Below are 26,480 nucleotides of genomic sequence, written 5' to 3'. Positions count from 1 at the left end.
TGGACTTCATTGACCGATTTATTAACAGGGCTGACCCCACCGTTTCTTATGTTGCTAGGCGAAGGGGATTCGGGTTTTGCTTGTTGCATGTGTATGTCTTTCGAGGGCATGTTGATGAAGACTTGAGAGGTGATCCCCGTCTTCTGGGCCTTGTTGAGCAAATGGAGCTGTGCAGGAGCCCAGCTTGTTTATGCCTAGAAGAGATCCTGTTGGGTTTGGATAATAGGAAAGCCAACCGTGACCTACCGTATTTGGGAAGTCTCGTCATTCTGCAGGTAAAAGAACATTTTCTTCTTTTTTCTTTCTTTTTCTTTCTCTTTTTGGTTTTTTGTTTTTTTTTTGTCTAATACCCGCTTTTGGTAGGTTTGGCTTATGGAACGACTTCGATTGATCGAGCCCCCAGTTCATGTTCCTTCCTATCATGCTCGTTCGATTGCGATGAGGACCAGGCTTTACATGGTGGACTTCACCCGAGTCTGCAATTATTGGGAGAACAAACTGAAGAGTGATGATGGCCCTTTAATTAGGTGGATTGTACCGTGGTGGCACCTCAAATCTGTCACTGGAGTGTCTTCTTTGGATCCTACTCGATCCGTGCGCATTCCTGGCTTGGAATTCATGGTGTGCATCTTCCCGGAAAGGCTGATGAGACATGTTGGACTAAAACAGATGATTTCGAAGCTTGATACTGTCCCGCAGACTGCTGTGGCGCTTACTACAGAGAGCCGAAGGGAGTGGGCCATTAAATGGGCTCAAAGAAATGCATGGTTCTTGAACTCTTCTGCTAATGCCTTGTGGGTGTCGGATTCTTATCTGCGATGGAGGAAAGCTACTACTCCGGAAGAGCGCGAGAGATTGAGGAAGCGCGAGCCCGTTGACTAAAAGGTGCGCGAGGTGGAAAAGGAGAAAGAGAAACATCTGACCGAGGGAGAGGAAGAAGCCGGGTTTCGAGTTGTTCATCCTTCGAAGAAACCGAAGACCTTTCCTGTCGTGGATATGGTGATTGGAAAGAACGGGAAGTCTAGGCCTCGAGAAACACCGTTGGTGATTAGGTCCGAAGTGGCGCAAGAGCGTCCGGCTCGAGGTCGTGACAAGAAGTATGACAAGAATGACAAGGGCAAAGGGAAGATGGAAGAATAGCCCGAGTCTTTATTTATTATTTATTATTATTAATATTGTTGTAAAAAAAGGTGGGGTTTTTAGAATCCTAGCCTATTTTATTTTTATTATGTAGCGTACTATTTACTAGAAAATAAATGAAATAAAAAAAGGTTAAATGGTTATGAAACCGTCGCGATTTTCTATTTATTATTCTTGTGAAATTCCAAATGCAATGCAAATGTCCTTCTATTCACATTTTAAAATAATGGGTTGTATCCTGTGAAGGATTGCCTACGTATTCATTTAGAAAATGAAATCAAACCCTTGCGCGTAGTTCGAGTAAATGTAAAAGAATAATTGTTCTAAGCAAGAGCTCGTAATGAACTTAGAAAATAAGCATGAGCTTTTTACTTACTCTGAAGGTGCGAATTTAGTTTATTTGATGATATGAGGATGACAAATTTGTCAGAATGCAAGAGCAAAGTGACACTAGCTTATTTCAGCTTGGCCAGGGGCCGTTTATTTAGTGCCACAAGAGCGACACGTGAGGTTACGCGAGGCGCGTTTTTGTTCCTATTCTAGGCATAGTATCGTTTTAGTTGGTCGAGGTTTGTTGGGTTTGAAAATTCATTCCCATCTAGGTCTGTGATTCTAACCGCACCCCCTGGAAGTATGGACTTGACTAGGAATGGTCCGGCCCAATTAGGTTTGAATTTTCCTCGTGGGTCAACAGGTAAAAGAGCTCTAACCGATTTGAGTACTAAGTCTCCTTCCTTGATGTTTCTTGGCTTAACCCTTTTGTTGAAAGCTCGTTTGATACGTGCTTGATATGTTTGGACGTTATGCAAGGCGCGTAGCCTACATTCATCCAGGAGGATGAGTTCTTCATATCTATCCCTCTTCCAATCGGCTTCTGGGATTTGACTTTCGAGTAAAATACGCAAGGATGGTATCTCTAGCTCGACTGGTTGTACGGCTTCCATGTCGTAGGTCAAATAGAAAGGAGTAGCCCCAGTGGGCGTCCTAACAGATGTACGATATCCCCACAAAGAAAAGGGTATCTTGCTTGGCCAATCTCGATAGTTGTCAGTCATTTTCTTGAGAATCGTGACAACGTTCTTGTTTGCTGCCTCTACCGCGCCATTAGTTTGTGGTCTATAGGGCGAAGAGTGGTGATGTCTAATTTTGTACTTGGCTAGCAATTGCTCCGTCTCAGCTTGGAAATGTGATCCATTATCACTAATGATCTCATGTGGGCAACCATATCGACAGATGATGTTGTTTTGTATGAACTTTGCCACGTTTTTAGCCGTGAGACTAGTGTAGGAAGCCGCTTCTACCCATTTGGTGAAATAGTCGATTGCCACTAGGATGAAACAGTGACCTCCTGTTCCGGCGGGGGTTATCTTCCCGATTATGTCAATTCCCAAGGCAGAAAATGGCCAAGGAGATGTCATCGTATAGAGCAATGAAGGAGGGACATGTTGTACATTCCCGAAGATTTGGCAATTGTGGCAATGTCTTACGTATTTGATGCAATCGGATTCCATTATGGTCCAATAATACTGACGTGGGCGTGTCGTTGTACGCCCAATCAAAACACATTTATAATACTCAACATACAACTAGTTAGTGGTAAGTCGAGGTCGATCCATGGGACGGTGTGCTTTGGGTTCTAAGTCTATCTATCTCAATTTATGCTAGTGTCACAATTGGTTTGGGTTTGTAGTTGTGTCCTAGGCTAATGCAAGCAATAAAGTAAAACAAAAATAAAAGAGAGATGTAAACAAATGATTAAAAGCACTAGGATGTCATGGGGTCATAGGGGATTCATGGTGTTGATCATACAAACATGTTTACAAAGTTGCAAGCAATTAATGTTGTGGAGGAACCGAGTTGGTTTATGTCTTACGGTTCATAGGAAGAGTTGGGTCCCGGAGCCGAATCGATTAGATTGTACAACACCTACAAGTCGACTTACTTTCTTCCTATTCAACTTCTATGCATGGTCTAACAAGACTCGAGTTATTTTATATCTTACAAGTCAAGTTGAATAGATAAGAGATGGTTGTAAATGCAAGGATTCATAGGCTTGGCATTTCATCAAACATAACATGTGCATAAAGTTGACATCACAACAAGCAAGCAATTTAATCATGTGAACATATTAGATTAAGCATGAATCAATCCCGTGTTGGTTTCCCCTAATTACTCATTAATCCTGGCTAAATAACTACTCACTCATTATCATGGGAAACATGTCATTAATGGTGTCAATCATCACAACAAGTATAAACATGATAATGAAATGAAGAAATGAACAATAAAGAGTAAAGAGTAAAGGAATTATACCAACTTAAGATGATCCAAACAATAAAGCAAAGAATAATAGAAGAACTTGATGATTGATGGAAGGTTGTCAATCTCCCAATAAACCCAATAATCTTCAATTACCCAATAATAAACTTGAATAATAAACTTGAACAATAATTAAGGAGAGATTAATGTGAGATTTGTGGAAAGATTAAAGAGCAATCTATTCTAATCTACTCCTAATCTAATCTAAGAAAGCTTGATTTAATCTAAGGAAACTTTCTACTCTCAAAACTTGATTGAGATCCCATTATTACAAATGGGGTATTTATAGTAGGGATTCATTAGGTTAACTAAGGCTAAATTAGTAATTGCACTTTTTAGATTTGAACAGGGAAACGCCGGTATTTTTCGAACGATGGGCATCTTTCATTGAGGCTTGAAGAAGATGAAATTGTGCTGCCTTGGAATCCGGGCGTCTTAGGCACGGGACGGGCGGATTCGGTGGTCTGGGCCCGGGCGTCTTTGAGAGAAGACTGGCAGATTCTGGAGATTCTGCCCGGGCGTCTTTGGGGGAAGACGGGCGTCTTCTGAGAAGACGGGCGGATTCCTGAGAAGACGGGCGGATTCTCTTCCAGTGAATTTTCTTGTTTTTCCCAGCCAAAAGACGGGGGTCTTGTGGGGAAGACGGGCGTCTTGAGGGGAAGACGGGCGTCTTGAGGAAGACGGGCGTCTTGAGGGGAAGACGGGCGTCTTGGCGAACAGCTTCTTTGTTTGAGCTCGGATTGTAAAACGGACGTCATTTTCTCATCCGGACTCCTATTGGAGTGATTCAAAAGCCTAGATCACTTGTTTTTTCGACGCTGTTCCATCTAGCATATTTTCAGAGCCAAAGGAGCAACCCTTGGTTCGGTTTTTGAGCGATTTCTTCTTGTAATGCCTTCCCTCTCGTCATTCTTACTTTTAACCCTTTGATCCTTCTATATACACTTTATTCCTATATAGTTGGTCATCATTCTTGCCTCCTCTTCATACTAGTCCATCTAATATCATCAATAAGCTTCCAAATATGCACGAAAGACGGGAATTTCCGCCTTATTATCTCCTTTTCTACAAAACATATGAAATGCGATAGAAAAGCAAATAGGAAGGTTTTGACGGATAAAATGGCCATGAAATGCTATAATAGTATGCAAAATAGGCTCAATTAGGGGACTAAATGTGCGCAAATAATGTTCACATCAAATATCCCCAAACTGAACCTTTACTCGTCCCGAGTAAAGAGGTGACTAAAACTAGACCCTTATTTAAACTAACCTACTAATATAGCCGATATGAGACAATTAGCGGGTCTCACTCCGCCCCTTCAACTCACAACAAGACAACCATGAGGTAGGATACCTTCTTGCAAGGCAAGGTGGGTCTTGCCAAAATGGTGACACATCCAAACATTAAGCACACAAAATCAAATAATGGATGCATCTACAAAAGAATAGCCACTTTCCTCATCTAAGTGGCGGAAATTATCTACAAGGGAAGCAATTCAAGGGTACACATTTCTTCATAGATGCAATTTCTTCAAACTACTAAGCCTAGAAGGATACCAATAAATCACCTCCAAGTTGTGTCAAGCTAGGGTACCTTTGTCCTCAATCGTTAAATGCTTTTGTCAAGAATAGATTCCCTATGGTGTTAGAAACACTGGAGGATCGCGGAATTCCCCCTCTTGCCTAGACAAGAAGAAGGGTCGTCCCCTCTCTACCATGCACAAAAATGGATACGATGGATAAAGGGATCAATAGATATTTGAGTTTCACTTTGGGAGTTTGCTTTTGTTGTTGATTTTTCCCCCCAACTTCTTGTGGCATATAACATTTGAGAACACTTTCTTGCCATTTCTTTTGATTTTTGGCATTTCAACACTTGACAACTTTTCAACTTTTCGCATTTTCTTTTTGAACATTTTCAAAGTCACCCCATATGTAGCGAGGGTGCCTTATATTTGAAGCTTTAGGAGTTCTATTTTTGCGCCTCTTTTCATTTGATGCATTTTTGCAAACTTTCTTTCAATTTTCATTTCATTGAACTTAAATTGATTTCTTTTTGTGTCCATTCCCTTTGATGAAAAAAATGTGGTAGAACATGGATGATGGATGGATGGATGCATGGTTTCAAGGGTCACCTTGGAATAAACGGTAGCCAAGGAGTTATCACACTACAAGGTACTCTTGACTGGGCCTTAATCCATGGGTCAAAGGATACTAGCATGACACATCCTAGGGTGTTTTACAAGTATTCTAACAAGAAAAGTCTTAAGAAGAAAAAGCATCTACTAGGGCCTATATACACTTGTCAAGCTTCCCAAGTAGACGGTTTCGCAAAATTTTCTAACATGCCATGATGCAACTAACATTTATACATCCTAATGCAAATGATTCTACCAACTAATATGACATATAAACTAAATGCAAGTCCTAGATTCACATTGTTATACCGCATTAATCAAAATAAAGCCACATAGTCATTAACATAGAGAGGAAAAAGGAGATTGGAAAGATCATACCATGCGGTCTTCAATATCCTCATGTCTCGGATGTGGCGTAGTCAATCAATGTGAACAAGGATAGAACAAACACAATATATACAACAATATATACATGACTACACTACAAAGGAAATGAACATGTTTTTGGATTTTTCAATTTTTCAACTTTTATGGTTTTTGATTTTATGAAATTAAAGAACATATTTTTGGGATTTTTTAAATTTTTTAAATTTTTATGTATTTTGGAATATAAATTCCCATCCCCCACTTTATTTTGGACATTATCCTCAATGTACATGTAGGAGTAGGAATGAAAAAAAAAATACATGTTTTTTGGATTTTTGATTTTATGGAAATAAAGTACAAATGCAATGATATGATATGAATGAATGCATGCTCTAACTAAATGCAATTCTATATGACATATATAACAAATGAATGCAATCTAAACTATACTATATGATGCATGTTTTCTATTAAGCTATGGTCACCTATGATCAAACCTCCACAAACCGATTTAAACACTATCTCTAGTGTAGAAAAGAATAGGATTGGTCATTAGTGACTATGCATGAATTCTAATTTATATGCAACTATCTACATGAATCATGTGAGATATATTACAATGCAAACTATACTATATGAACTAACTAATATAAATGCAATACAAATGCAAGCTAAATGTATATGTATATAACTAAATGCAAGTGTAAAAGTAATGCAAAGCTAAAGGAAATGGTATCTTACAAATTGTGGTTTGAGGGAGGACTCCACCAAACTCATTCCTTGTTGTCATGGTTATTGATGTTGTCCATGTTGCTCAATGCTCTCAATAATCGGTCAAAGACTTGAGCACAATCTTCAAATAAGCACAAGTAGGACCTTGGCCACTTCAAAATAGAATATAGCCAATACTCCACAAGGGGCTTCTTATGGAAATTTCTCCCCTTCTCTTTGGCCTTTCCACCATAGCCTTCTTGGTTCTTCAAAATAGCAAGCTTAAAATTCTTGTCATCGGGAGGCTTCCATTCTCTCCCGTCTCCCTCAAATATGGTGATAGCATTTGGATTTATCAATCCTTCAAGAGTAGAAGGAGAATTCTCATAACAATGATGATGAGGTAGCTTTGGAATTGATATTGTGGGTGCCAAACCTCCACAAGCACGTTCATTTGCAATTTTGTTCTTGAGGTTCTCCACCAAGTACCCTTTATATGATGATTTGACTTTTTGGAGAAGATCCACCATATCATCTCCAACAATCATAGGTTCCATGGTGGGTGCAAAAAGGTCTTCATGGTCAATAGGAGAGAGGAATTCATCTTCTTCATAGAAGCATACCTCAAATTTCTCAAGAATGGGCTCCTCAAGTAAGGCAATATCATAACTCCATTCCCCTTCTTCATTGCAAGACACATATTCGGCACAAGCTTCTTCCATAGGCTTGTCATCATCGCTATCTTCATACGAATCATAGATAGGAGCTTCACTACTCTTCATTAACTCTTTCTCCAACACCTTAATGTACACATCAAAAGTCACACCCTTATACTCACAAAGGCTAAGAGTATTTGGCATACTCAACCTCATATCTTCTTCATCAAATACCACACTTTCATACTCACAAGAGCTCAAAGAGATTGGCTCTTCCCACTTTTCATCTTCTTCATCAAAGGTCATTACCTCAAATTCACATTCATGGTCAATGCTCAAGGATTGGTGGGGAGTGGTTGGTTGGGTGGTTTCTTGGGTTGCCTTTATTTGGGCAATTCGAATCTCCAACTCCTCACCTTGGGTAACAATGCCTTGAAGGACATTGTCCCTTTTTTGGCTCTCTTCTAGCATTTGTTTGAAGAAGTTTTGTTGATCTCCCATCATTTGGAGGATCACATTTTGAATGGGCTCATTTTCTTGTTGTGGGTAGGTGTGGAAGTGGTTGTATTGTGGCAATTGAAACTCATTATGAAGTGGGTATTGGGTGGGTGGTTGTTGTGGGTATTGGATGTGGTGATTTTGGTGGGGAAAGTTGGGGTAGTAGTTAGGATTTTCATTGTATGAATAGTAAGGTAGGTTTGTGTTGACTTGCTTCTCAAACTCCCCATACCCATAGTCATACTCAAAAGATCCACCACATACTCCATGTACCAAGTCTTGAGTCATCATCATGGTTAAGACAAGGAAACAACTACAAGCATGGAAACTACAATAAAACGGTAAAAACAATCCTTGAGGAACAAGTTCCTCAAGGTGAAAGCAAAATCAAAATAGACAAACAAGTAAGAACTTAATCACATAGCACCATCTCCGGCAACGGCGCCATTTTTGACGTGGGCGTGTCGTTGTACACCCAATCAAAACACATTTATAATACTCAACATACAACTAGTTAGTGGTAAGTCGAGGTCGATCTATGGGACGGTGTGCTTTGGGTTCTAAGTCTATCTATCTCAATTTATGCTAGTGTCACAATTGGTTTGGGTTTGTAGTTGTGTCCTAGGCTAATGCAAGCAATAAAGTAAAACAAAAATAAAAGAGAGATGTAAACAAATGATTAAAAGCACTAGGATGTCATGGGATCATAGGGGATTCATAGTGTTGATCATACAAACATGTTTACAAAGTTGCAAGCAATTAATATTGTGGAGGAACCGAGTTGGTTTATGTCTTACGGTTCATAGGAAGAGTTGGGTCCCGGAGCCGAATCGATTAGATTGTACAACACCTACAAGTCGACTTACTTTCCTCCTATTCAACTTCTATGCATGGTCTAACAAGACTCGAGTTGGTTTATATCTTACAAGTCAAGTTGAGTAGTTAAGAGATGGTTGTAAATGCAAGGATTCATAGGCTTGGCATTTCATCAAACATAACATGTGCATAAAGTTGACATCACAACAAGCAAGCAATTTAATCATGTGAACATATTAGATTAAGCATGAATCAATCCCATGTTGGTTTCCCCTAATTACCCATTAATCCTAGCTAAATAACTACTCACTCATTATCATGGGAAACATGTCATTAATGGTGTCAATCATCACAACAAGTATAAACATGATAATGAAATGAAGAAATGAACAATAAAGAGTAAAGAGTAAATGAATTATACCAACTTAAGATGTTCCAAACAATAAAGCAAAGAATAATAGAAGAACTTGATGATTGATGGAAGGTTGTCAATCTCCCAATAAACCCAATAATCTTCAATTACCCAATAATAAACTTGAATAATAAACTTGAACAATAATTAAGGAGAGATTAATGTGAGATTTGTGGAAAGATTAAAGAGCAATCTATTCTAATCTACTCCTAATCTAATCTAAGAAAGCATGATTTAATCTAAGGAAACTTTCTACTCTCAAAACTTGATTGAGATCCCCCTATTACAAATGGGGTATTTATAGTAGGGATTCATTAGGTTAACTAAGGCTAAATTAGTAATTACACTTTATAGATTTGAGCAGGGAAACGCCGGTATTTTTCGAAGGATGGGCATCTTTCATTGAGGCTTGAAGAAGACGAAATTGTGCTGCCTTGGAATCCGGGCGTCTTAGGCACGGGACGGGCGGATTCAGTGGTCTGGGCCCGGGTGTCTTTGAGAGAAGACGGGCGTCTTTGGGAGAAGACGGGCGTCTTCTGAGAAGACGGGCGGATTCCTGAGAAGACGGGCGGATTCTCTTCCAGTGAATTTTTTTGTTTTTCCCAGCCAAAAGACGGGGGTCTTGTGGGGAAGACGGGCGTCTTGAGGGGAAGACGGACGTCTTGGCGAACAGCTTCTTTGTTTGAGCTCGGATTGTAAAACGGACGTCATTTTCTCATCCGGACTCCTATTGGAGTGATTCAAAAGCCTAGATCACTTGTTTTTTCGACGCCGTTCCATCTAGCATATTTTCAGAGCCAAAGGAGTAACCCTTGGTTCGGTTTTCGAGCGATTTCTTCTTGTAATGCCTTCCCTCTCGTCATTCTTACTTTTAACCCTTTGATCCTTCTATATACACTTTATTCCTATATACTTGGTCATCATTCTTGCCTCCTCTTCATACTAGTCCATCTAATATCATCAATAAGCTTCCAAATATGCACGAAAGACGGGAATTTCCGCCTTATTATCTCCTTTTCTACAAAACATATGAAATGCGATAGAAAAACAAATAGGAAGGTTTTGACGGATAAAATGGCCATTAAATGCTATAATAGTATGCAAAATAGGCTCAATTAGGGGACTAAATGTGCGCAAATAATGTTCACATCAAATATCCCCAAACTGAACCTTTACTCGTCCCGAGTAAAGAGGTGACTAAAACTAGACCCTTATTTAAACTAACCTACTAATATAGCCGATATGAGACAATTAGCGGGTCTCACTCCGCCCCTTCAACTCACAACAAGACAACCATGAGGTAGGATGCCTTCTTGCAAGGCAAGGTGGATCTTGCCAAAATGGTGACACATCCAAACATTAAGCACACAAAATCAAATAATGGATGCATCTACAAAAGAATAGCCACTTTCCTCATCTAAGTGGCGGAAATTATCTACAAGGGAAGCAATTCAAGGGTACACATTTCTTCATAGATGCAATTTCTTCAAACTACTAAGCCTAGAAGGATACCAATAAATCACCTCCAAGTTGTGTCAAGCTAGGGTACCTTTGTCCTCAATCGTTAAATGCATTTGTCAAGAATAGACTCCCTATGGTGTTAGAAACACTGGAGGATCGCGGAATTCCCCCTCTTACCTAGACAAGAAGAAGGGTCGTCCCCTCTCTACCATGCACAAAAATGGATACGATGGATAAAGGGATCAATAGATATTTGAGTTTCACTTTGGGAGTTTGCTTTTGTTGTTGTTTTTCCCCCCAATTTCTTGTGGCATATAACATTTGAGAACACTTTCTTGCCATTTCTTTTGATTTTTGGCATTTCAACACTTGACAACTTTTCAACTTTTCGCATTTTCTTTTTGAACATTTTCAAAGTCACCCCATATGTAGCGAGGGTGCCTTATATTTGAAGCTTTAGGAGTTCTATTTTTGCTCCTCTTTTCATTTGATGCATTTTTGCAAACTTTCTTTCACTTTTCATTTCATTGAACTCAAATTGATTTCTTTTTGTGCCCGTTCCCTTTGATGACAAAAATGTGGTAGAACATGGATGATGGATGGATGGATGCATGGTTTCAAGGGTCACCTTGGAATAAACGGTAGCCAAGGAGTTATCACACCACAAGGTACTCTTGACTGGGCCTTAATCCATGGGTCAAAGGATACTAGCATGACACATCATAGGGTGTTTTACAAGTATTCTAACAAGCAAAGTCTTAAGAAGAAAAAGCATTTACTAGGGCCTATATACACTTGTCAAGCTTCCCAAGTAGACGGTTTCGCAAAATTTTCTAACATGCAACTACATGCCATGATGCAACTAACATTTATACATCCTAATGCAAATGATTCTACCAACTAATATGACATATAAACTAAATGCAAGTCCTAGATTCACATTGTTATACCGCATTAATCAAAATAAAGCCACATAGTCATTAAAATAGAGAGGAAAAAGGAGATTGGAAAGATCATACCATGCGGTCTTCAATATCCTCATGTCTCGGATGTGGCGTAGTCAATCAATGTGAACAAGGATAGAACAAACACAATATATACAACAATATATACATGACTACACTACAAAGGAAATGAACATGTTTTTGGATTTTTCAATTTTTATGGTTTTTGATTTTATGAAATTAAAGAACATATTTTTGGGATTTTTCAAATTTTTTCAATTTTTATGTATTTTGGAATATAAATTCCCATCCCCCACTTTATTTTGGACATTATCCTCAATGTACATGTAGGAGTAGGAATGAAAAAAAAATACATGTTTTTTGGATTTTTGATTTTATGGAAATAAAGTACAAATGCAATGATATGATATGAATGAATGCATGCTCTAACTAAATGCAATTCTATATGACATATATAACAAATGAATGCAATCTAAACTATACTATATGATGCATGTTTTCTATTAAGCTATGGTCACCTATGATCAAACCTCCACAAACCGATTTAAACACTATCTCTAGTGTAGAAAAGAATAGGATTGGTCATTAGTGACTATGCATGAATTCTAATTTATATGCAACTATCTACATGAATCATGTGAGATATATTACAATGCAAACTATACTATATGAACTAACTAATATAAATGCAATACAAATGCAAGCTAAATGTATATGTATATAACTAAATGCAAGTGTAAAAGTAATGCAAAGCTAAAGGAAAGGGTATCTTACAAATTGTGGTTTGAGGGAGGACTCCACCAAACTCATTCCTTGTTGCCATGGTTATTGATGTTGTCCATGTTGCTCAATGCTCTCAATAATCGGTCAAAGGCTTGAGCACAATCTTCAAATAAGCACAAGTAGGACCTTGGCCACTTCAAAATAGAATATAGCCAATACTCCACAAGGGGCTTCTTATGGAAATTTCTCCCCTTCTCTTTAGCCTTTCCACCATAGCCTTCTTGGTTCTTCAAAATAGCAAGCTTAAAATTCTTGTCATCGGGAGGCTTCCATTCTCTCCCGTCTCCCTCAAATATGGTGATAGCATTTGGATTTATCAATCCTTCAAGAGTAGAAGGAGAATTCTCAAAACAATGATGATGAGGTAGCTTTGGAATTGAGATTGTGGGTGCCAAACCTCCACAAGCACGTTCATTTGCAATTTTGTTCTTGAGCTTCTCCACCAAGTACCCTTTATATGATAATTTGACTTTTTGGAGAAGATCCACCATATCATCTCCAACAATCATAGGTTCCATGGTGGGTGCAAAAAGGTCTTCATGGTCAATAGGAGAGAGGAATTCATCTTCTTCATAGAAGCATACCTCAAATTTCCCAAGGATGGGCTCCTCAAGTAAGGCAATATCATAACTCCATTCCCCTTCTTCATTGCAAGACACATATTCGGCACAAGCTTCTTCCATAGGCTTGTCATCATCGCTATCTCCATACGAATCATAGATAGGAGCTTCACTCCTCTTCATTAACTCTTTCTCCAACACCTTAATGTCCACATCAAATGTCACACCCTCATACTCACAAACGTAAGAGTATTTGGCTTACTCAACCTCATATCTTCTTCATCAAATACCACACTTTCATACTCACAAGAGCTCAAAGAGATTGGCTCTTCCCACTTTTCATCTTCTTCATCAAAGGTCATTACCTCAAATTCACATTCATGGTCAATGCTCAAGGATTGGTGGGGAGTGGTTGGTTGGGTGGTTTCTTGGGTTGCCTTTATTTGGGCAATTCGAATCTCCAACTCCTCACCTTGGGTAACAATGCCTTGAAGGACATTGTCCCTTTTTTAGCTCTCTTCTAGCATTTGTTTGAAGAAGTTTTGTTGATCTCCCATCATTTGGAGGATCACATTTTGAATGGGCTCATTTTCTTGTTGTGGGTAGGTGTGGAAGTAGTTGTATTGTGGCAATTGAAACTCATTATGAAGTGGGTATTGGGTGGGTGGTTGTTGTGGGTATTGGATGTGGTGATTTTGGTGAGTAAAGTTGGGGTAGTAGTTAGGATTTTTATTGTATGAATAGTAAGGTAGGTTTGTGTTGACTTGCTTCTCAAACTCCCCATACCCATAGTCATACTCAAAAGATCCACCACATACTCCATGTACCAAGTCTTGAGTCATCATCATGGTTAAGACAAGGAAACAACTACAAGCATGGAAACTACAATAAAACGGTAAAAACAATCCTTGAGGAACAAGTTCCTCAAGGTGAAAGCAAAATCAAAATAGACAAACAAGTAGGAACTTAATCACATAGCACCATCCCCGGCAACGGCGTCATTTTTGACGTGGGCGTGTCGTTGTACACCCAATCAAAACACATTTATAATACTCAACATACAACTAGTTAGTGGTAAGTCGAGGTCGATCCGTGGGACGGTGTGCTTTGGGTTCCAAGTCTATCTATCTCAATTTATGCTAGTGTCACAATTGGTTTTGGTTTGTAGTTGTGTCCTAGGCTAATGCAAGCAATAAAGTAAAACAAAAATAAAAGAGAGATGTAAACAAATGATTAAAAGCACTAGGATGTCATGGGGTCATAGGGGATTCATGGTGTTGATCATACAAACTTGTTTACAAAGTTGCAAGCAATTAATGTTGTGGAGGAACCGAGTTGGTTTATGTCTTACGGTTCATAGGAAGAGTTGGGTCCCGGAGCCGAATCGATTAGATTGTACAACACCTACAAGTCGACTTACTTTCCTCCTATTCAACTTATATGCATGGTCTAACAAGACTCGAGTTGGTTTATATCTTACAAGTCAAGTTGAGTAGATAAGAGATGGTTGTAAATGCAAGGATTCATAGGCTTGACATTTCATCAAACATAACACGTGCATAAAGTTGACATCACAACAAGCAAGCAATTTAATCATGTGAACATATTAGATTAAGCATGAATCAATCCCATGTTGGTTTCCCCTAATTACCCATTAATCCTAGCTAAATAACTACTCACTCATTATCATGGGAAATATGTCATTAATGGTGTCAATCATCACAACAAGTATAAACATGATAATGAAATGAAGAAATGAACAATAAAGAGTAAAGAGTAAAGGAATTATACCAACTTAAGATGATCCAAACAATAAAGCAAAGAATAATAGAAGAACTTGATGATTGATGGAAGGTTGTCAATCTCCCAATAAACCCAATAATCTTCAATTACCCAATAATAAACTTGAATAATAAACTTGAACAATAATTAAGGAGAGATTAATGTGAGATTTGTGGAAAGATTAAAGAGCAATCTATTCTAATCTACTCCTAATCTAATCTAAGAAAGCTTGATTTAATCTAAGGAAACTTTATACACTTAAAACTTGATTGAGACCCCATTACTACAAATGGGGTATTTATAGTAGGGATTCATTAGGTTAACTAAGGCTAAATTAGTAATTACACATTTTAGATTTGAGCAGGGAAACGCCGGTATTTTTCGAAGGATGGGCATCTTTCATTGAGGCTTGAAGAAGGCGAAATTGTGCTGCCTTGGAATCCGGGCGTCTTAGGCACGGGACGGGCGGATTCGGTGGTCTGGGCCCGGGCGTCTTTGAGAGAAGACGTGCGGATTCTGGAGATTTTGCCCGGGCGTCTTTGGGGGAAGACGGGCGGATTCTCTTCCAGTGAATTTTCTTGTTTTTCCCAGCCAAAAGACGGGCGTCTTGTGGGGAAGACGGGCATCTTGAGGAAGACGGGCGTCTTGAGGGGAAGACGGGCGTCTTGGCGAACAGCTTCTTTGTTTGAGCTCGGATTGTAAAACGGACGTCATTTTCTCATCTGGACTCCTATTGGAGTGATTCAAAAGCCTAGATCACTTGTTTTTTCGACGCCGTTCCATCTAGCATATTTTCAGAGCCAAAGGAGCACCCCTTGGTTCGGGTTTCGAGCGATTTCTTCTTGTAATGCCTTCCCTCTCGTCATTCTTACTTTTAACCCTTTGATCCTTCTATATACACTTTATTCCTACATACTTGGTCATCATTCTTGCCTCCTCTTCATACTAGTCCATCTGATATCATCAATAAGCTTCCAAATATGCACGAAAGACGGGAATTTCCGCCTTATTATCTCCTTTTCTACAAAACATATGAAATGTGATAGAAAAGCAAATAGGAAGGTTTTGACGGATAAAATGGCCATGAAATGCTATAATAGTATGCAAAATAGGCTCAATTAGGGGACTAAATGTGCGCAAATAATGTTCACATCAAATAACCCAAACGTGTGATTTTCTTTGCCATCATGGGCCCACTCATGTGAGGGCCGCATTCTCCGTCGTGGACTTCTTCCATCACTTTCCGTGCCTGTGAATGATCAAGGCAATGTAGGATTACACCAAGAGGTGTTCTTTTGTACAATTCTCCTTGCATGAGAATGTATTGGGAAGCTAATAGGCGTATAGCACGTTGTCCCCTCTTTTCCATATCCGGTGGATAGGTACCGTTGAGCTTGAAATTCAGGATTGCTTGGAACCAGGGTTCCTGTGCGATTTCCTCTTCATCGGTGATTTGGTAGACATAAGCTGGTTCTGACCGTCGTTCGATGCATAAAGGCATTTCCACCATGTGATATGGCATATTAATCAAAGATGCAAGTTTTGCAAGAGCATCTGCAAATTGATTTTCTTCCCGAGGTAAGTGTAGGTAGGTCACGTGATCAAAGAATTGGGCCACTTGGTCTATTCTAGCTTGATAAGGTGCTAGGCTTTCGCTTCGGATTTTCCATGATCCCGTAACTTGATTGATGATCAGTGATGAATCCCCATGTACTCGGAGGTTTTTAATGCCTAAGCTCATTGCTGCTTGTAATCCAATGAGACAAGCTTCGTATTCTGCAGCATTGTTTGTCACCTCGAAGTCGAGTTTGACAGAGATTGGTGTATGCTCGCTTTCAGGAGAAATGAGCAACACTCCTATTCCAAATCCTCTTAAATTTGATGCTCCATCAAAGTAAAGGTCCCAGGAGTCTACATCGGTTTTGAGTATATCCTCGTCTAGAAATGACCAAGTGTCTATTGTTTGTGCATCGTTGATGGGATTTTCTGCGAAGAATTCGGCAACAGCGCGCCCTTTTATAACTTTCAGAGGCACGTATTTGAGATCGAACTCTGAGAGCATCAAAGTCCATCTTGCTAGGCGTCCGTTGAGAACGGGTTTCTCGAAGAGGTATTTGACTGGATCCATTTTGGAGTATATTTTGACGGAGTAGCTAAGCATGTAATGGCGTAGCTTCTTCGTCGCCCACACAAGAGCGAGGCATGTCTTTTCGAGTTGTGAGTATTTGCACTCGTACTCCAAGAACTTCTTACTAAGGTAGTAGATAGCCCTTTCTTCACTTCCTACAGTTTGAGCTACCATGGCACCCATGGCTGTTTCGGTTATTGTGAGATATAAACCAAGAGGTTGATCTCGTTGAGGTGGCATGAGCACTGGTGGTTTAGCCAATATCTCCTTGATTCGGTCAAATGCCTTTTGACAATCATCATCCGACATGGTGTGGTCTGTTTTCTTGAGCTTCTTGCTCGCAAATCATGGTGAGTTTCGATATGAATCGACTTATGTATTGCACTTTTCCCAGGAATCCTCTGACTTCTTTTTCTGTTTGGGGTTGTGGCATTTCGATCAGAGCCTTGATTTTCGAAGGGTATATTTATATACCTCGTTGGCTAACGACGTATCTTAGGAGCTTGCCAGATGTTACTCCGAATGTGCACTTCTGAGGATTGAGCCTCATGTTATACTTTCTTAGCCTTGCGAAAAATTTGCGAAGGTTCGCAATATGCCCCTCTCTTTCCTTGGACTTGACAATCATGTCATCTACGTATACTTCAACTTCTTTGTGCATCATGTCATGCAAGAGTGTAGTTGCGGTACGTTGATATGTAGCTCCGACGTTGATTAACCCAAACGGAATGACCGTATAACAATAGGTTCCCTATTGAGTGACAAAGGCGGTCTTATGCATATCTTCCATGGCCATCTTGATTTGGTTATAAACCGCATATCCATCCATGAAGGATAGTAATGCGTTGTCTGCAGTATTGTCCACCAATATGTCGATGTGTGGTAGAGGGAAGTCATCTTTAGGGCTTGCTTTGTTTAAGTCCCTAAAATCAACACAAACACGGATTCTCCCATCCTTTTTGGGTACAGGTACTATGTTGGCTACCCAGTCAGAATACTCGGAAACTTTGATGAACCCGGCTTTGAATTGCTTATCGACTTCCTCCTTAATCTTGAGAGCCCATTCTGTTCTCATGCGACGAAGCTTCTGTTTTACAGGTTTGAAACCTGGCTTAATCGGAATTCTATGTTCGGCGATATCCTTATCGATCCCTGGCATGTCTTTGTAGGACCAAGCGAAAACATCTTTGAATTCGTTTAGGAGGTCTATGAAATCGGCCCTTTCGGTAGAGCTCAAGGTAGTCCCTATCCTAAGTTCTTGGGGTTCTAGTTCGGTTCCTACATTGATGGGTTCGGTGTCTTCTATTACTGGTCCCCCTTCCCCTTCCTGTAGTATTTCTTTGGCTACGTAGGGAGGTATTTCGATTGAGTCTGGGTCTTGGTCATCCTCAGTATCATCATAAACAGAATTGCACTCAAGATAACACAAAGAGTAAGCAGAACCTGACTTATTCATATTAAAGTTTGAGAAAAGTTGAAACAAAGAAGCCATCTGATCTGTGGTCAGTGCCGGCAAAGGGACAGTGGTTGAGACATTTCCCGAACTACTGTGACTACTCGAGGCTAAGCTAGGAGAAACAAAGGGAATGGGGATGACGACAGGAGGAGACTCCTTAGTGACTTTTCTAGACTCCGACTCTGACTCCGACTCCGACTCGAACTCATCGTCTTCTGGTTCTCCTTTGAACATCTCTTCTTCTCCAGTGGTGAGCTTGAAGAGTCTTCCTTGATTGTTGGTCCACTTGATTGATTTCCTCCATCCTTTCTGCTGACTTGCGTTAGTTTCTGTGATTAACGCGGTAGGGTTGAAGTGATCGTCTTGAAGTATCATGGTAATGATCTCATCCTGCGTGGCTCTAACGAATCGATCCTCTCCAAACAATAGGCTAACAGCCTGTTCGTCTAAGCAAGGTTCTTGACGAGTTTTGACGGTAGGAACCATTTCTGGAGGGATGAAGTAGCAATCGTGAAAGATCTCGATTCCGGCTAGCTTTCTCTCGAGATGGTGCCAAGGTTCGGGAAATCCGTGAAAGAGTTCTAGACTTCCTTCTTTGACAAAGTACCCAATTAAGGTAGGGAGATAGGGTCGCATTTGGACTCCTACATACTTACGATTTTGAACTTGAGCAAGCATCTCGAGAACCTCCTCTTTAGTGGGTTTGTACCCTAGTCCAAGTGGTATCCTCTTTGAGTTGCCTTCCTTGTATGGTGCAAAGGTGTTTTTCCGAATAGGGTTCAAAGGCATTCTAGGGAAGTATCCCTGGGATTTGAGTATGTGGTTGACCACCAAGTTGGAGTATGGACTGTAGTATAAGGGTGCCAATTCGCTTTCTATGACGCTTACGCTTTGGAAGCCCCCAAGTTCATATACTGGGTCTACAAGGACTTGATTGTTCGACTTCTTTTCGATTATTGCTTTGATGGGCGACGAAGTGATTGTTACTACCTCGCCATTTAGTGGGATCTTGATCTTTTGATGAAGAGTGGATGTCACCGCTTTGGAAGCGTGAATCCAAGGCCTTCCTAGAAGTATGTTGAAGGAAGCTTCAATGTCCACTATTTGGAAGTTAACCTTTCGCTCAATTGGCCCTGTGGCTATGGTTAGTTTAACAAGTCCTACTACCTTTCGTCGTGTACCATCATATGCACGAACACCTTGATTGGTAGGGGTCCAATCCGACTCTTTCATGCCTAATTTGTACGCCGTTTTGAGGGGTATGACGTTGACCGCAGAGCCATCATCTACCAAGGTCATTGGCACATTCTTCTTTAGACAAATGACAGTGATGTAAAGAGCTAGGTTGTGACTGGCGCCAAAAGGTGGCAAATCTTCGTCTGAGAAAGTAATAGGATTACTTAGCTTTGGTGAATCTTGGAAGACCAAGTTGACTACATCTTCGGGTGTCGAGTTATGTGCTACATTTAGCTTGGCCAAAGCTTGCAGTAAAGCTTGGCGATGTGGGAATGAGCTTGCTACTAATTGCCAGACTGAAAGATCAGCCTTTGTCTTCTGTAATTGCTTGAGCAAATGGTCAGTGGGGTCTTCTTCGTTATCATTTGGTGTGACAACGTTGGTTGGACTATTTTGAGTAGTGCTTTGATATGGACGACCCGAACGAGTTAGGTGGTCCACATCTTGGTCTTCACCATTTTGGACTATTTCTTTGACTAGGAAGTTTTCAATGAGATACTCGTCCTCATCATCATCGGCCCAAACTCCATTGATTGTAGCTAGTTCCCTCATTCTCATGATTTCATCTTCTAGTCGTATGATTTGGTCGACTAGTTTATCAACTACGGTGACTATTTCTTGCATAGTAGCATTTTGAGAGAAGGTTAGTGGTACGTGCTCCTTGGGTGTTGCATTGGGATCATGTAAAGTTGTCACCACATTTTCTAATTCCCAAACTTGTCTATCCACACTCCTTGCCCATGTGATGAAGTCGGAAATGGTAGGGGAGATAGTAGAGTAGAACCCCTCACTCTCGATTGCATGGATTTCATCTTCAATTGGAGAAATGAGGTGTGAACAATCTAAGGTAGATTCGTCACATGTAATCACTAGAACTCCAAGAGGATTCTGAGTGTTATTGGGTTTACCTCCCGGCGGTATTGGTAGTCGACCATCTTCAATCATGTCTTGAAGCACATTTTTCAATTTGTAACATTTTTGTGTGTCATGCCCCTTACCCCTATGGTATTCACTGTACGAGTTCTCGTCCCAGAATTTGGATTTCCTTTCAGGTTCGGGAGTAGGTCCAATGGGTTGGAGTTTGCCCTGTTTCATTAACCTCTTAAGAGAGTTGGAGTAAGTGTCCCTAAGATTTGTGAATTTCCTTGGTGGGGTACTTTTCTTGGATGGCTCGAGAAGGTTAACCTCGTCGGTCTTGCTAGTGGAGCCGTATGAACGACTTGTTGAGCCTTGATATCCTCGACCCACCGTTTTGGACAAGAGCCTTTTACGGATGTCATCTTCAATCCTTGTTCCTAGTACAGTTAAGTCCTTGAAACTTTTGATGTTTTGGTATCTCAAATGATTGGCATAGATGAGTTTGAGATTATCCACGAACTTCTCCACAAGGGTAGCCTCATCCGGGCGTTCAACTAGTTGGGTACTAGTCTTCCTCCACCTACTTAGGAAGTCGGTGAATCCTTCTTTGTCATTTTGGGTAAGAACCTCTAGAGTGCGCATGTTAACTTGGATCTCGGCATTATCCGCATATTGTTTGGCAAACTCGATCGCGGCGTCTTCCCAAGTAGCGACCTTCTTGTGTTCTAAGGAGTAGAACCATTGTTTTAGGATGGTGTCAAGAGATGAAGGAAATATCCTTAAGAACATCTCGGGTTTGATGCCTTTGATAGACATGTAATCCTTGAAGGCACGGATGTGGTTCAAAGGGTTCTCGTGCCCCTTGAATTTAGGGATATCCCTCATATTGAAGTTGGTTGGCAATTTGGAATTGACGGCCTCGTACTTACGATTATTCTCCCTGTAAATGTCATCTCCTTTAAGGTACATCAATTACTCCTCTAAGTATTGGAGCCTTTTCTCGGCTACAGTTAGTCCCATGGGAGGATTTTCGTCCCTGGATTCATCCGCGGAGTCACCTATTATTTCACTTTCATGAGGAGGCAACCTCCCCTCTACGGCATAGATCCGGCCCTCGATGGTCTCAAGGCGATCATGGACTTGGTCTTGGGTAACATGGATTTGGGCTAGCGCAGCTATGATTCGATCATTACCATCTTGAAGTTGGTGGAGGTTTGTTTCGCTGGATCCAGGCATCTTGAAAACTGGACAAGAGATCGACGACGAATCAAAACACGATCGACCATTCTAACACACTTGCTAAAAGAAGAAATGTTTTGACTCGTGAAGTGGGTGTGTTCCACTTGTGTTGAGCGAGCTTTGAAGAAAGGAGAAAATTTTGAAAATGTGTATCCTAGTCAACCATAGTGTAGTTGTAGGAGTGGACTCGAAGTGAGGTTTTGAAATGGGATTGTGGCCCGAATTTTGACTCGACAAACGGACAGAGTTTTGACTGGGTTTTGCGCTAATCAATGGCCTATTTCGAAATATTTATTTAAAAAAGGGTTTTGATTTTTGCAAAATCGTCATGGTTTTGTTTAGAAATGGTGATCACGTAAGGTGCAAACATTTAAACAAGCATTATAACGGGATGCTGAGTGCATTTAAAAGGGTTTTGGTTTAAATGGTGGGTTGCCATACCGAACCATTAAACCCGAAGTCTGTGGAGAGGCTCGTACCAAACAAGATTAAGGCCGATTCCTAGTCCATTTCCTCAAGTAGTGAAGGTCCTTGATACAAACAAGAGTAAGTATCATGGTATGGATGACGTCAATCGCTATCCATCATTAGGCCCAAATAAGAATTAGGACCGTTTAGACGGGACGATTGGTCGAATGGGTTGGGTTGGGCCTAGGAAGGCCGAATAAAACGGTCTAGGAAGACCGAGTTATGAAAACCGACAATTATCTTGTACAAACTATTCCCTAACCTTGTTCAAGTTTCACCCTTGGCTACACGTAAGTGTATTATCCCCAGCGGAGTCACCAAACTGTGGACAGCGGGGGGCCCACGGGGGCGCTTGGGAGGAAGAGAACAAGCGTTTGCATTTTTGTTGGAGTCGCCACCAATGTTTATGGGAAATTGGAACCGTTCGAATACCTCGTGCCATGTCAAGACACAAAGTAGAGACATGAAAACCAAGAACTCGTTACCCTTAGCATTCTATGTCTAGAATGACTCTCGTGGATGCCAATGAACACGGATGTTCGCAGAGATCTGGAGTAAGGGGTGAGGGTACGTATTAGGAAGCTCTTTTGATCGAACACCTAATCTCGCCCGCCTCGATAGAGGCCTCTACTAATGATTAGGGAAGTTATTCGTACTTGATATATCGTCGATTATATGCATGCAATGCAACATCCAAGTTTTAATACTAGCATGTGAGAATTAGGCTAAGTCGGTTAACAATTAGTTAGCATACAATTAATGTCGAAGTGGGATTTAAAGCTCAATTACATGTGAAGGCATACACATGATACAAGAAATAATGATAAATACAAAAAAGAAAATTGCAATAAAGAAAATTACAATAATTACAATGGAATAGGCGATTTATGTCGAAAATACCTTTAAAACGGATAATTTGAGAAAACGAATAAAGGAAAGAATTAATAAATTAAACAGAAGGTGATAAAACGGTTAGTAGTTAATTAATACGTAAGCTAAATAACTAAGTCAAGGCAAAAACGGAGTTCAGAGACAGAATTCAACCCGGAACAGGCGCAGCAGAGCTGCGTCCTTTGGAATAGGCGCAGCGATTCTTTGCGCGTCTGTTCTGACGATCACATTTGTGAAGTTTTAATTGCGTGTTGTTAATACTCGTCGGTAAATTTAATGATTGATTAAATTATTTACTCGGATGAAAGTGATTAATAGGTTATTTACATGTGAATGAGGGTCATAAAAACAATAAAACATGGATGAGACGGAATTAAACGAATTAATAAGATTAATGAGAATTATTAAAAAGTTAACAAACTAAATCAATTAATTAGGTTAAATACAACGGATTAATGACGAATATATGATAGATATGACAAATAACAGATGTAAATATGTCAATGATGAATTCCAGAAACTCAATATTGATGAAGTGAATCTCTAAAACCCGAATTGAGTTTAATGACGAAAACCCGCAAATATTGATTACTTGGGATTTAAGTCGAATTTATGATAAATTATGTGCTAATGAATGATAAACAATATACATGCGAAATTATTGTGCTACGATAATAAAGAATTAAAGAACAAACGAAACAAAACAAATACTTGACGAATTACAGAGGACGAAGGAAGAAGAAAGGAAGCAGGAACTGCGGCAGCCTCACGAAGAGGCGCAGCAAAAACTGCGCTCCTTCGAAGAGGCGCAGCAGTTGCTGCGTCCTTTCTCGACGGTTTGTCTTCTGAAAATCCGTAAACAGGGTTTTAGAAATCGGTTTTAATGAATATTTTCGACATAAACCTTACATTAATGATACAAAAAGTAAATAACAGTAATAAAAGAGAGATTATACACCCTCAGACTTACATGTTTGACGAAACGAGATGAACTAAGTTATCGATTAGCGATGCTCAACTCGAATGTAAAGAAAGTGCCCTCGTAAGAGGAAAACGAATAAAGTTGATTAAGTTGATTGATTGTGGAGTTGGTCAAATTGGTCGGTCATGCAAACGAGGCTAGTACTCAGAAGGATCCGAGCTTAAGTGGTCGAATGTTCAAGCACGTAGGCGCCAAAAAGTAAGAACAAAGGTCTAGAATGCAAAGGGAGAAGAGAAGGGCGGACACTCGCGTGAAAAATATGAGGAGCGAAGGCTCCTATTTATACTAATCACGTGAAGGAATAGGGTTTCAGAGACTCTTTGGAAGTGAATCTCGGAAAGATATGAAAAAGATACAAAAATTACCCAGAAAAGGACCTGGGAAGAGGCGCAGCAGCCACTGTGTCTCTTGGAAGAGGCGCAACACCTGCTGCGTCTGTTCCCAAGTGGTTTCCTCCTGCGAAAGAAAGATTTTCGTGTTTAAATTATAGAATAAAGAGATAATTCGGTTTTCCTTAATATTTTGTGTGAATATTACGGGAAATTATTTACCAAAGAATAAAGATTATGAAATATGGAATAGAAATATCCGGAACATTCCAGAACATTCTGACTCGGGATTTAACGGCTATCAGAAAATGAAGACGGTTTTAGGCCCGGACTCCAAATGTACTCTAATTACTGTCAAAACGACCGTATCGGCACGTAGATGACAACTAAGAGGTAGCCATTAACATTTGAGCGATCACTTGACGATAAACTTACGAACTGTCACAAATCGTTCCGCGTACCAAACATGCGGCCCAATCATTACCGGGTGGTTTGCGGGAGGTGCAGAAATGAGGTATCTACAGCTGTAAACACACTTGTAAAATAAATGAGGATGAGTTTCAGGTTCTAGACCACAAATGAAACAAGTAGTATCATGCCCCATTCCCATTTTAAGAACCCTATCCAGGGTTAGGAGCCTATTCTGTTGAGCAGCCCAAAAAATAAAGGAGGTTTTTGGTACATTCAGAGAGTTCCAACACACAAATTTCCAAGGAACTTTCCCAGTTTTATGTCTGATCCAGTTATACCCAGCAGCAGCAGTATAAGGTTTATCAGAATTCAACCATAAGTTGCCCACATACCCTTGCTTAAACTTGTCTTTCACATGGACAATTTTCTTCCAAGACCAGCTACAATCAAGGGGAGGAGAGTAATCATGCCAAGCAGTACCTTTCATATACACATGATTGACCCACTTGACCCAAAGGTGGTCCTTTTTAGTGGCCAACCAGGCAGTGTACTTAGCAAGAAGGGCTCTATTCCAAAGCTGAATATTAGTCAGTCCCAGACCACCCTCTTCCTTAGGGGTACAACATTTGTCCCAACTAACATTAGGAGCTCTAAGATAAGAGTCCTTACCACCCCAAAGGAAATTCCTACAAATGGAATCAACCTTTTTCATAATCCCAGAAGGTAAGAGAAAGAGAGAAGCCCAATAGGAATGTAAGGTAGACAAAAGGACCACCTTAAACTATATGACGCGTATGGGATAGCTGGGATGAGTCATCACGTGGCAGTTAGAAGCCTTCCGCCGTGTCAGACGATGTTTTATAGTTTTGACAGTTTTATCAGTAGACCGTCTGAGAACCTTGTATTTCAGTTTAACAGTTTTAGTTTTGATCATGTAATCACTTTAAACTATATTGTTATTTAATTATGTTTCTTCATTGTCATTTGATTATCATTGCCTCGGGTAACCGAGATGGTGACGTTCTTATACCTTAAGTGGTCCTGGTAAGGCACTTGGAGTTTGGGGGTGTCACATTAGGCGTCAAGGAAACACCTGCAAAGACGCAAATAGCAACCACAAATACGACAAAAAAAATAAAGCCTAGATAGTTCACAGTCTATGGTTCGAAAACCAATTATTACACACAACAAAACTGAAATGTTCAAAAATCAACTAAAAAGCTTAAAATCCGGGTTGCCTCCCGGACAGCGCTAGTTTCAGACAGGTCCTAACTCGACCTTCTTTTCTTCATCCAATTGCTCCAGTTGGTCACAATCAAAGCAACTCAAAGCTCTTATCATAAGATCATAAATCTGAGCATGTGCTACACAAGAGCATAAGTAGCACCAAAATAGAAAAGGAGCATATGAAAGCAATCTGAAGTACCGTCTCAGCCTAACAAATTTTCGATGACAAATATGGTGAAACATTATTAGCTTATTTGTCCAACTGGGAGGGGGTGGAGTATTGAAACATAAGGCAGAAGTCGAATAAGGTAATTTACTATCAATCATAGCAATAATCATAAAGTTATCTTTAATTACCTCAGGTCGGTCGCTCCTAACATCAGAATCATGGATAAAAGAATATATTACCTCAACCGTGCTAAGAACATTCTCTGACTCAGCTACCTTCTCGTTCCCCTCCTTTATGGGTTCTAACCCGTAAATCGCAGCCTCTAAAGCATCCAACTCGGCTTTAAAAATGGGGGATTCACCATAACCATTGTCTTCTTCCAAATTATCATCCAAAACGGACCAAAGTGATATATCATTGCTCTCTGTGGCTATATCACTCGATCGAGAATGCATAGTGCTCGATCGAGGAGTTTCT

At 40.2% G+C, this 26,480-nt stretch overlaps 1 protein-coding gene across 1 annotated transcript in view; it reads right to left on the bottom strand.

Moving 5' to 3' along the window:
• Positions 1-25,319, bottom strand: part of LOC141658812 (uncharacterized) — a 33,197-nt gene extending 7,878 nt beyond the window's left edge. Inside the window, exon 1 of the mRNA XM_074465615.1 lies at positions 24,719-25,319. Coding sequence (XP_074321716.1) covers positions 24,719-25,319 — 601 coding nt within the window. The remainder of the gene's footprint in view (positions 1-24,718) is intronic.
• Between the last annotated feature and the right edge of the window lie 1,161 nt (positions 25,320-26,480).

This window comes from Silene latifolia, chromosome 1 (genome assembly GCF_048544455.1).
Source record: "Silene latifolia isolate original U9 population chromosome 1, ASM4854445v1, whole genome shotgun sequence".
Taxonomy (NCBI): domain Eukaryota; kingdom Viridiplantae; phylum Streptophyta; class Magnoliopsida; order Caryophyllales; family Caryophyllaceae; genus Silene; species Silene latifolia.
This window is presented reverse-complemented; position numbering and strand designations above follow the sequence as displayed.